The sequence below is a fragment of the Leptodactylus fuscus genome, chromosome 3 (genome assembly GCF_031893055.1).
Source record: "Leptodactylus fuscus isolate aLepFus1 chromosome 3, aLepFus1.hap2, whole genome shotgun sequence".
NCBI classification, from domain to species: Eukaryota; Metazoa; Chordata; class Amphibia; order Anura; family Leptodactylidae; genus Leptodactylus; species Leptodactylus fuscus.
The window spans coordinates 154795919-154808955 of NC_134267.1; the positions used below are offsets into that span (position 1 = coordinate 154795919).

The window sequence follows — 13037 nt, forward strand, 5'->3', positions numbered from 1 at the left end:
TTTTATTTATTTTTTCAGATTAAGAGACTACTTTAGGAAACATTAGCATGAGTCTATCAGAAACAGGTGTTCCTAGGAATGTTTGGATACAGTATTTTCCTTGTCTATTTGTTCTGCTGACCAGCAAGCAGACACTGGAACTTTTTGTGTAGCATAAAAGATGCAGGATTATTGGCAGCACATTACTGAATTTGTCTGAATTATAATCCACCCCCACCACATTCCCTTTACCTTTTGTAATTTGAAATAAAAACTAGTTAAGACACCTGATCAACAACCAGACTTTATGCAGGCACCATGAAAGGCCTGGTGACTAAACTATAAAATAGCAGTCCCTTCTTTGTTGACTAATCAATCTTTTATGCTGGTCAAACAAATCATTGATACTGGTAACAGAACTGCCACTGGGAATTGGGGAGTGGTCTGCAGACAATATGCAGCTTGCATGGGGACCAAACAATTGTATTCAAGTAAAAAATGCATTACTCCAATAATGATAGTTTATTACCATACAGTTTGCATGAGGCCATGTAAGGGCTTGTTCACACAGGGCACGGGTTGGTGTATTTTGGTCCTGATTTTGACGCAGGAAGCCGCGTCAGAATAGGACCAAAATGCGCCTGTCGCTGCTTCCTGCTCCAGAGTAGGCACAAATGGATGGGCCTAGTGAGGCGGATGCCGTGGCTGAATCGGCTGCGGAATCCGCCTGAAGAAAGGGCAGCTTGCTACTTTTTTCCGTGAGCGGGAATATACCACTCACGGAAAAAAGTAAGCTAGCGGTCTACATAGACCTCTATTGTGAGGGGGCGGATTCTGATGTGGATTCAGCGCCAAAATCCCCCCCCCCCCCGGGCGCCATGTGAACGAGCCCTAAAAGAGCTCTTTAGGTTTAAAAAAAACAAACAAAAAACCCCCTGTATTTTACAGTACCCCCAAAGTGTTTGGGATTCTAGCCAATCCCATTCACACATTGCAGAAAGAAATTTGTAGTGGAAATGCTGTGATTTAAAAAATTGCGAGCGTCTTTGCAAATTGCAGCGTGTCAATTATATCTACAGAAACTCTGGTATTTTCCGTAAAGGTGTAATGGAGACAGAAAGTCTGCAGATATTTCCTTTGTAGACTGTCTATGAAAAATGCTGCTGACAAAAACGGAATGTGTTTTTTACATCTGTTTTCTTTACATCCGTTCAACGGATGCAAACTGATAGTGAGCCGGTTGCATAAACGTAAATGTTTGTGGTTTTTTTTTTTGTTTGGTTTTTTTTTTTGCTCTTGTGTCCATTCAGAAATGGAAGTTCTCTTCCCACAGGTGTGAAATCTTTTATAATATCTTGTATTAAAGATTTCCTGAATTGTATTGTGTTTTAATATAAATGATTCTCCCATTTATCTAGACACTCAGCGGGCACTGGACCTCTTGGAGGAATATCGCACCAAACTGAACCAGACTGAGGATAAGCAACTAAGAAAGTCTATTGAGCGGGTCATCAACATCTTTCAGAGCAACCTTTTCCAAGCTTTAATAGGTAGGTCTACTTTGAGTGTAATGGAGATATAAACAGATCTGCTTCTGTATTCTGCTTCTGCCTTTCACTCAGTAACTGTGTGTGGAGTTCTGGCTTGGGGTACACAACTGTGTAAAATGTAGAGGAAAATTAGAATGGGAGAGGGTCACTTCAAACAGTACAAACTTGCTTTTGGTGAAAGAGGGGGTTTTCATCTATCACATGACAAGCTTGCAGCACTATCTATATTATTTCCAGAGATATCACTGTTTGAAAACACAGTCAAGATTAGGATATCTATATGCTGCTGCACAATACATATGCTATAAATATCTGCATTGCAGTTAAAGGTTTTTATTCTAGACCAATTCTATTTTTTTATTTTTGGCATTATAATGATGTGTCCACAGTATGTGATCTGTTGGGGGTACCAGAAGCTGCTAGTGGACAAGGAGCAAATATAAGTAGTTGCTGTGGATATGTTGTGTCAAGGTGCAGTAAGGGGATAAAGCTATACTAATATTAGATTCACACTAGCACGGTTTCTCCATTGTCTTGGGACATTGGGGGACCCAAACAACAAATAGGTAGACCTCTAAAACAAGGATTACACAGAGTCTGTCAGTTTTTTCTTTTTTTTTTGTTTGTTTTTTAAAATGAATCTGGTGGACTTTTTCCTCTCTGAATTTTCAGCAGACTCTGCGAGTGAGTTTCCAACAAAGTCTTCAGTGCAGATGTGAATGTAGCGTTAGTTTAATGATTTTTAACCCCTTCCTGATATCTGCCATACTAGTATGGCGGATGCTGGGTGCGCTATAGTGGCCACCCAGGAGCCAGGCGGCCACTATAGCCGCCGGGTGTCTACTGTTTTATACTGTTTGATTACTGTTTTATAGAGTAGACACCCAGCGCTAATGCCCCTGGTCAGTGCCCGCACCGATCGGGGGCATTAATCCCTCTGGTGCCTCGGTCGAAGCTGACCGAGGCGCAATTTTCCTGGCGACACTTGGGTGCCGGCACCCGGAGTAGGCTCCGGGGCCAGGTCATGTTTCTATGACAGCTGGGAGCCTTGTAAAGGCTCCCCGGCCTGTCATTCTATTGCTTCTATTGCAGGCTACGTTAGGTATTTTGCAATGCATTGCATGGCATTAGCATTGTAATGCATCGCATAAGTGATCAGACTCCCTGGGGTTCAAGACCCCTAGGGGGTCTAACATGCAAAAAAAAAAAGTAAAAAAAAAAAAATATATAATAAAAAAATATTAAAAATTCAAATCACCCCCCCCCCCCCTTTCCCCTAGAACACATATAAAAGTAGTTAAATTCTGTGAAACACATACACATTAGGTATCCCTGTGTCTGAAATTGCCCGCTCTACAAATCTATAAAAAAATTTTTCCTGTACGTTAAACGCAGTAGCAGGAAAAAATGTCAAAACTGTTTTGCCTCTGATAAAAATTTGAATGAAAAGGGATCAAAGCTAAAGCAATTCCCCAAAATGATAGAATTAAAAAGTACACCCGGCCCCGCAAAAAAAAAAGCTTTATACAACCCGTATATGGAAGTATAAAAATGTAACGGGTGTCAGACTATGGCGACTTTTAGAAAAAAAATTTAACACGGTTTTGGATTTTTGTTAAGGGGTTAAAATGTAAATAAAACCATATAAATTAGGTATTCCTGGAATTGTACGGAAACATAGCATACAGGGGACGTATCATTTTGACTGCACAGTAAATGCGGTAAAACCGAAACCCGTACGAAAGTTGCACAAATGCATTTTTTTCTTCAAATCCACCCCATTCAGAATTTTTTTTCCAGCTTCCCAGTACATTGTACAAAATAATTGGTAGCATCATGAAGAACAATTTGTCTCGCAAAGATTAAGACCTCACTCAAATGGCTCTGAGAGTGGAGAAATAAAAAAACTTATGGGTTTGGAAGGGGGGGGAGTCAAAAATGAAAAAGGAAAAAAGAGATATACAGCCAGCGGGAAGAGGGGTTAATATGCTTATTGAAAATATTTTTTTTAATGTTGTGTTTTGTTTGTTTTTTTTTGTTTTTTTTTATTACTCCAAACTTTTTTTTTTTCTTTATAAAAGTACCACACAAAAATGCTTAAAAAATGTTTGTTTAGGCTGTAAAGCTTACCACCAGGTAAATGCTCTGTGCAAAACTGACCTAATATGGAAGACAAATGTTAATTAGATTCAAAGAAAAGTAGAAAAACTGGAACTGTTGTTATCCAAGGGTAACATGAATATTATTCTCACGTTTGTGTGTGTATGTGAAGGTTAACATGCTAACATTAAGATTCCTGGGTGGAGAGGTAAAAACTAGAGGAAATGAATTAGTTGAAAGAGAACTGGGAACTAGTACTATATCTTCACAAATGCTACTGATGTATGCCTTGCAGCTAAACAATCACCTAAACGAATATTAAACCTAAAATTAAGCTGGGGCTAAACTTGCCCACCTAGTAGTCGGTCTGCTGAGTTTTCTGACTTGTGTTTTTCACAATTACTATTGTTTGTGCCATCTTTGAATTTGAAGAATAACTTTAACAATTAAACAACTTTTTATAAATGAATAATGCAAGTGACTATAAGGGCTAGTTCACACGTAGGCAAAGGGGCGGATTTTGACAGCGGATTTCGCTTCAAAATCCGCCCCTTTACAATGGTGGTCTATGTAGACCACCGGGCTGCCGCTAGCGGAGAAAAGAAACGACATGCCCCTAAGAAGCATTTGTAGTTTGTAGTATATTATAAAATGATATGCTTTGGGCTGAGTATTCTCTAATCTAGAAGTCTATGCAGAAGGGAGGGTGCTGTAGCTACTAAGATTTTGTACATTGAGTACGTAAGGCAGCCCTTTTGACTCTATGCATAAGGCTCTACCACTGTATAGAATGAGGCAATAAATCATTTAGTCGTCTTCGCCCATCCTCTGCATGCACTGAAGGAAAGGAGAAGGGAAAACTAAAGAAACCCTTTGGCTGGGATTTGTCAGAAAATCTAGATTATTGAATCATTTACACATTTAGTTGTCTTTGTGTGAAATCCTTTTTTTTTCTTTTTTTTTTTTATAGTCTTTCACCTGCTTCTCTATTGAGAGATGTACCCTTTTTCTCACTGTGTATGGGCTTGTTTGTAAAGAACAGAAAATAATGGTGGTGGGTGACTTATAACAAATATATATTGGACAATATTAAACTTTGGTCCCGGTGTTGTATAAAAGAGGAAATTCTCAGCTTTCATAAGGCACTAAGCTTGAAGTTCTACCTCTGTTATTTCCAGAAGTAATACAGGTAGAATTGCTATCTATATTAAAGAGGAGAATCACATTTCTGCTTCTGAGGATCCCGTACTATGGCTGATTAGCAACACTTCTTTTAAACTTTCTATTATTTCCTAATGTGATGTGTAAAGTCACATTTAAAGAGGACCTTTCACCATATCTGGGCACAGGCAGTGTTATATACTGCCAGAAAGCTGACAGTGCGCTGAATTCAGCGCACTGTCGGCTTTCCCGATCCGTGCCCGGTGTAAAGCGCTATCGGTCCCGGTACCGTAGCGCTTTACAGTCAGAAGGGCGTTTCTGACCATTAGCCAGGAACGTCCTTCTGCCTCGCGGCGCCAGTCGTGCTGTGCTGTGGAGCCGGGAGGAACTCCCCCTCCCTCTCCTGATAATACTCGTCTACGGACAAGCTGTGTGAGCAGAGGGAGGGGGCGTTCCTCCCCGCTCCAAAGCACAGCGCGATAGGCGTCGCGAGGCAGAAGGACGTCTCTGGCTAATGGTCAGAAACGCCCTTCTGACCATAGAAGAGCTACGGTACCGGGCCGTAAGCTCTTCACACCGGGCACAGATCGGGAAAGCCGACAGTGCGCTGAATTCAGCGCACTGTCAGCTTTCTGGCAGTATATAGAACTGCCTGTGCCCAAAAGTGGTGAAAGGTCCTCTTTAATAAATGAAGGATTATAAGTTTTGTTCCTGAGGTAGTGCAATTGTGTTATGGATATTAACATTTACTTCTTATATACTCTGTAATTTTCAGATATTCAAGAATTTTATGAAGTGACCTTATTGGACAATCCAAAATGTACTGACAACTCAAAGGCACCTGAACCAGCATTGCCTGTGAATACATGGGAGTTTTCTAGTCTTCCCAGCTCAACTGTAACGTCAGAGACCTTTCCAAGCAATCAGTGTACAGAGGTATTCATGGTGTTCCAACTATATTGGGTGAACAACTTTCATAGAAAAATAACTAGATTGGAAACTGTAAACCTGTTCTACTTTATGACCCATTTTGTTCTACCTGTGCCGCACATGTGATGTCTTCTCTGGTTTTCTTATTTTAATAGATAATGAAACGTCCCTCCAGTACTCGTTTATGGACGAGTACTATCAGGAGGGGAGGGGGCATTCCTTACTGCTTTCACAGTACAGCGCTATAGGCGCTACTGTGAGGAATGGCGTTCCTGATTGACTGTCAGAAATTCCCTTCTGACGGTGAAGAGCTACGGTACCAGCACCGATGGCTCTTCACTTGGGGCATAGAACTGTGATTGGCTTGTCATGTAGGTCATGTGACTGATGTCATCAAAGGTCCTGTAGCCACTAGAATATAACATCTGCAGATAAGTCAGTGGCCATTATGTGCAGGATTCATTGTGTCTTATAGAAGATGTCTGTCATATTGAGGAGAGGAAGCTACAGTAAAGTGAAAGTAAAACACACAGGTACCTGCTGGGCTTACTATTCCTATTAATGTCAGGCATTTGGGGTTATTAATTTAGTTTCAGTAACTCCATGTGCCTCACATTAATAGCAGTTAACCCCATCATGTCCCTCATATTAACCCCTGTGTGCCCCATATAAGGGTTACTAATATGTGAGACACATGGGGGAACTAATAAAGGACCTTAATTATGAAGATACCTAATTATTACTTCCGTATGTCCCACATAATCAGTAACCCCCTGTGTGCCTCACATAAGAGTTAATGGGAGGGAAATGATGGGGTTAACTGTTATTACTATGAGGCAAATGGAGTTACTAAGCTGTAATGCACATGACCAGACTTTTTATCTGCAATGGTGGATTTCCCCTCTAGGCTTATACTTGAGTCAATAATAATTTTGTGGTAAAATGAGGGCCCACTGCTTATATTCGGGTCGGCTTATACTAGAGTATATGCAGCAGTTACAAAAGGAATGGGAAATAAAGAAAACTGTTAGGGTTAGTTCACACGTTGGGGGGTCCGTGCGGGTTTTGACACAGAGAGAGACGCGGCGAGCTGCATCTCTCTCTGGTCAAAACCCGCCTGCCGCGACCATCGCGGTCGCGGCTTTCCCCTCCTATCTCAGCTCAAATGAATGAGCCGACACAGGAGGGTGCTGTCGCTAGGGGGAAGCCGCTGCCCAGCGCGCCGTAGTTTCCGCCTGAAGATAGGACATGTCGCTTCTTTTCTCCGCTAGCAGCAGCCCGCCGCTAGCGGAAAAAAGAAGCCCGGCGGTCTGCATAGACCACCATTGTAAAGGGGCGGATTTTAAAGCGAAATCCGCTGTCAAAATCCACCCCTTTGCCACGTGTGAACGAGCCCTTACATCTCTCCCTTCTGCTCAGCCAGGCTTTGTTTCAAAAACTGCAGCAAAATCTGCAAAAAAGCTGCTTTTCCTTAACATGGGGTCTTGGCTGTAATTGCAGTCATTCAGGTTTCTTCAACAGCTTTGGACTTGAGTGGCTTTAGCTTACATTAAAACCACTTTTTTCATACGCTAAAAATTTGTGTCCACATGATTTATTCTCCGGATTTCCTTTAGTGAGCAGCAAAAAACCAATTAAAGTGTGTAGTTGTGCTCCTGAGCTTTACTTTTCCAATAGGTGTTTTAATTGCCATTTCATTAACACGCCTACTGATCTGAAATTTACACTTGAATGCAATAGGTGCTATAAAAGTATATACAATGCTAATTGGTTTTGTTAACTTTAGCAGTGAATTTGCTTATTGCTGTGACTGTGAAAATCTAAAAAGTGTAAGATTGAGTGTGGTGAGGAATAGTTAACTTCTAGAGCAAAATGAGCAGATACTGTGTATATACCATTCCAATGTTACATTTTGGAAAGACTTTATTTATAATACATTACTTATATTGTAGCAATAGCATATTAAAGCCTAGAACTGTACTGCATAATTTTTATGTAATTCACTATTCATTCATCTTAGCACCTAGAATACAGTAAAATAGTTGGTGTCTTCTTACTCAGATAATATTATAGTCCTTGATGCAAAGCATTGTCTTCTTAAAGAAAAGTCTCTAAAGCCTGCTTTACATGAACAAAGTTGGTTTGAACTGGATGTCTGCAGTATTTTCTGAACCAAACCATCTGTGTTGCTAGGAGTCTCTGCTTCCCCTCAGCTCCACTGTCCTTTACTTTTAATAATGTGTTTTGTATGGGACAGCAGAGTCACAGGGAAGCACAGACTCCTAGCAACATGAATGACTATGATGCTTTCAGTACTGGTATTGACTCGGGGTTTGATCCGACAGGCCTTAAGTATACTTTGTGTAGATATGTGGCATCAAGCAGTGATTACTGGAAGAAATGCTGCTTTGTTTACCTGTTGTGTGAAATTATTCCTCCCATTTGTTTGCAGCTTGTTTTCTTGGTTTCGCAGCTTGGTCCTGGTTTCTCTTCTTATTTAACATTATAGGACAGATGATAGGACTGTCTGCTCTCTGGAGGGGAAGGGGGCTGAGTTCTCTGAATTCCGCTTTCTCTGAGTTATCTTCTGTTAATTGCTGTTTGCTTTTAAAGACTTTTCTACTATTCATAATAATCTGTCATGGTATAGGCAATGTATGTATCTATTGAGGTACTTCATAATGTTCTAGCCATCAGTAAAGCCACCCACTAGATTGTGGAAGAATATGGGAAGTGACAGCAGGCAAACTGCTGAGAGGGAAATCAGAACCCCCTCCCCCCCCACCTTTTAAGTTCTGTGCTGATAATATATGTACCCAGTACACACATAATTTCCTTAGGGTGTCCAAAATAGCTGCCAGTAAACCATAGCTATTGTTTTCTAATCGGCTCTGTTCTCATACTTTTCAGGTGCACCATAAGAAATGGGTGCACACTGTATTTTTAGGCATATATTTATTATCCAGCCTTGTCTGGCTGTCAGTGGTACAGAAGCTGTGGTCTTCAAGTTGATGGAATAATCGCATGCCTACATAGTTTCCCATTTGCTTGGTGCAGGTGTTCATCCTCACACACTTAGAAATCCTTGTGCTCTGTATACTAGTCTGATCTGCAAGTTGTGTATCAGGCAACATTTAGGCAACATTGAGTTTTCTTTTGTTAAGTATTATCCATTGCTTGCAGGTTTGTGTACTGATCATGAAATGTAGGAGCCAGCAGATACGAGGTGACTAGTGGATCTAGTTATGGCAATGGAGGGGGACCATCAGGATCCACTGTAGTAAATTTAGATTTAGCCCCGTTCTGGACTACCTGATGGCAACTGACCTGAAGTGACTAAAGCTGCAGGTTATGACATGCTGTACTTTGTTTCTTTGGAGCTTTTCCTTCGATGTACAATAATGCTCAGCTGGACAACTTGACTTAAAGGGGTACTCCCACGTCGCATACTTACCCGTCTTCATTCCTCTAAAATCTTCTGTCTTCCGGCTTTGTCTCGTCATTGGTGGGCGGGGTCACATATGCAAAGCCAAGCGGCGAGATGCCGCCGGCCCTGCGTGCGCGCTCATACACCAGTCTAGGCTTCACAATGCGAATACAGACCCGACACCCTGCGGGTCTCTATTAGCATTGTGAAGGGTAGACTGGTGTATGAGCGCGCACGCAGGGCCGGCGGCATCTCGCCGCTTGGCTTTGCATATGTGACCCCGGAGCGGAACAGCATCGCTTCTGCCGCTGCTGTCTTCATGCAGGGCAGAAGCATAGCGATGTGCCTGTGCCGGCGTCTAACAGTCCCCAGCATCCGCCTATTACAGCGGATGCCGGGGAGTTAGATGCCGGTACAGTTGCCTGCAACATCGCTATGCTTCTGCCCTGCATGAAGACAGCAGCGGCAGAAGCGATGCTGTTATTCCGCTCCTCCGCCCCTGCCCCGGAATAGCAGCATCGCTTCTGCCGCTGCTGTCTTCATGCAGGGCAGAAGCATAGCGATGTTGCTGGCTTCACCTGTCCCCCAAAGGGTAAACTACCCCCCTCCCCCTCCAGGCTGGCTCCCGTGTACTTAGCCCCTCCTCCCTCCCCCTGAGAGCAGGCTGATACATCACTTGACTCAGGAGAAGCTAGGTCAGGGCTGTGGCCACAAAAAAATGAATAAAGTGAGATAGTGGCCAAACAAAGCAGTTTTGCTGAAGCAATGTATTTAGGAAAAGTCTTACATTCACATTTACAAGCATTATAGATAGGATCCTTGTGACGGGACAACCCCTTTAATGACTGCAGCTGCTTACCTCCATTCTGCAATTGACTTTTTATTTTGGGAGCTGTCAAGTCTCTCAAACTGGAAGGGGGGGGGGGGTCCTTTTTTGGTGTGTGTGTGCGATTGTTGTTGTGTTTGTGTGTTATTTATTTTTAATGTGTTAGAATACCTGTCGGATCTGTTGTATATTTTTAGCTGTACATCTATATTCAGATTTTTTTTGTAGTTGGAAAAAGAAAGAAAATGGCTAGCTACATATATTTCATCTAAATGTGAACTGTCACTTGAAGTACTACCAACTCCCCTCCTCAGGAGTTGCACATGGAATATTCCATTCATTCTGGCCAAGAAAGTCATTGATCTTCAGGCTGCAGAAGCAGGGATGGTCTGATACAGATCTTTTTTATATTCTGGAGTAGTTTTCTCCCTGAGCCTACATGGACAGGAAGGCGTTCACCTTTTTCCTGAAGATGCATTATTTATCAGGACGTGCTAGATCACAGCTTATTTTATATGGTGTTTCAGCAAATGACTCACTATGAACATGATGTCTTTAATTCTGTGAGAGGTGGAATTAATGAAGCTGTGGAATAAACCCTGGAATACAACTTTCTGAGATCTTTTCAAGCTGCTTAAACATACACATCTGAAAAATAGATGAGCTTTACAAATCGGGCACTTACTGGCTCATGTACTGTTCCCGGAGCTGCTTGGGCTTTGCTTCTCCTCCCGGCTTGTTTTTACCTTTAGCGGACTGCAATTTGTTCCTGCTGTTGTGACTTTTAATGGTCATGCAGGATTTACGTTATGTTTATTTCATTTTACCTACATAAGTAGTAAGAATGTGTTGAATATGTGTGAACGATGGACTGCCTGTGCATTGTGACTACCAAGGTAAGCCATGAAGATTATTTTTAGTATACTCATGCAATTTGAATTCAGAATGACTTCTAGTCGTGTATCTTTTTTTTTTTTTTTTTTTTATAAATTTTTTAGTTATTTTTTTTAGTTCTATAATGCTTTTTATCTTTATTAGGCGTGAAGGTTGTTTTCTTTAATTGATGTCCTAATAAAAACTATTAACCAGCTCCTAAAGCCTTAAAAGTAATAAGTACTCAGAAGATGTCTGTGTCTATAATGTATGTTCCTTGATTGGATTTTTCTCATTCAATGACTTTGCTATAGTTGATTTGTCTTCAGAGCGACCTACAGCAATTCTCTCCTCTTATTCCTCCGCGCCATTATAATTTGGCTCCCTCTTGTGACACTGTTATGTTGCTATGACAGATTGAAATGGTCACCTTATGAACACTTCCTGAAAGGGTAATTGTACAGAGTTAGACAATGAGGAGACTGCTGCTTCAGAGAAGGGGCTCTACAGTGTTCCCACCTCTCAGGATATTTATTACTAATGGATATATTTAGAACTGTAAGTTAGCTACAGACCAGAGATGTGCTAACAGTGCATATGTGCAATGCCCTTGTGCGCTATATGTTAGTTACGGCACATTATTACTATCTAAGCTAGTGTTTATGAAGGCTGTCTTGCAATTTGCCAGACCTCTAGAGACACCATGAAAGCTGGAAAATGCAATATTGTGCTACATGCAAAATAAACTACTAAGGCAGGCTGTACAGGTACATATTTTTGTATGCAGTCTCTGGTGCTAAAACCAAGTGTGGATTAAAAAAGAAAAAAAAGTGACTTTTAAAGGTTGTATTCACATGCCATGGTCATGTTACACTTTTACAGTGGTTATGCCATAATATTTGAAAATTGCAGCAGAAACCCCACTTGACTACAGTGTGTGGATAATCTCTTCTACCACCCCCCTTTTTTTCTGCACAACGCCAAAACTGCTTAAAAATGAGCAAAACCGTCATTTGAACGGCACCATAAATGCTGAATTTGTGTTGTATAGGCGTTCATGTATAAGGGGTTCTGATGGTCACAGCTGTCCTGCATAGATAGTGTGGGTGTACAGAGAGCAGTAACAAAATACTAGAGAGAGACCCTCACTTACGTGTAGATGTGTAAGTATAACATCACCATGGAGGTCTACACATTCTACAGTTGTTTTGTGTGTTTTTTTTGTTTTTTTTTCCTAGCTGTGCAAATTATTACATTTAGAAGATTTTTACAAATCATTGTTTTCTTTTAACTACTTTTTTTATTTTGTTTTGCATTTTTTAGCTACCAATGAGTTATATCTTGCAGTTTATAGAAAAATATGAAAATAAAGAATGACCATTATTTTTTCTTCTGACTAGCCAACTTTGTATTTTTCCCTCTGTATTGCTGTAAATTTTTTTATTTGTTTGAAATTACAGTCCTGCATGCAAAAGACCTTAAACTGGCGGCTACCTACCACAAATATCTATAAAACTGCTTATTCAGATTGTTCATGCATCCATATATATATTACCATAGGTAGTGGGCAATGAGGCATAAAAGAAATCCCTATGAGAACAAAGATTTAGGTGTGTTTAAATCTATGCTATGGCTGCTTATTGGCTCGGCAAGAGATGTTCGCGGATATGGAATTAGTGGTATTGGCTAAGAAGACTCTGGCTACCTTAATGGAGTCTCAGTCAATTGGTTTAAACCCTAAATCACAGTACCTTGTAGAGGTGTTTCTTCAGTTTCCAAATATACTATATACACCTTTGGGGAGCCTCATGTTCATGTAAATCGCTGTTTTATTCATATGCAGGTGAAGAAAGTGCTTGGGAGGAGTGTCTTGGCTTGCCTGGGCTATGCCCCCTGTTCTAGATTCCCAGGAAAAGCACTTTCTTCTCATTTGCATATGAAAAAATTGTGATTAACCTGAAAAGGCCACCAAAGTAGAATAATGGAGGAATATTTGGAACAGTAGAATCACCAAATGTACTTGTTTGGTTATTTTAAGGCTTTTTGGTTCAATCACAATGCAACCTATTTATACTCTATTGTATACCTTATACCTTAATGGTGCGGAGGTGATGTCAAGAACTATCGGGTCACATATCTCCATGTGGAGAAAAAACTAACCAGGTTAAAATCCAACATGCTTGATCCTGCT

At 41.0% G+C, this 13037-nt stretch overlaps 1 protein-coding gene across 16 annotated transcripts in view; it reads left to right on the forward strand.

The window, feature by feature from the left end:
- The window catches only part of DLG1 (discs large MAGUK scaffold protein 1), a 166081-nt gene that overhangs the window by 7047 nt on the left and 145997 nt on the right, over positions 1 to 13037 (forward strand). For 15 of the 16 annotated variants that reach the window (XM_075268605.1, XM_075268607.1, XM_075268611.1 and 12 more), the window contains exons 2-3: positions 1398 to 1529; positions 5566 to 5726. In XM_075268605.1, coding sequence (XP_075124706.1) covers positions 1398 to 1529; positions 5566 to 5726 — 293 coding nt within the window. Of the gene's footprint in view, positions 1 to 1397; positions 1530 to 5565; positions 5727 to 10348; positions 10870 to 13037 lie in introns of those variants that run through there. The other variant, XM_075268622.1, reaches the window with a different exon arrangement.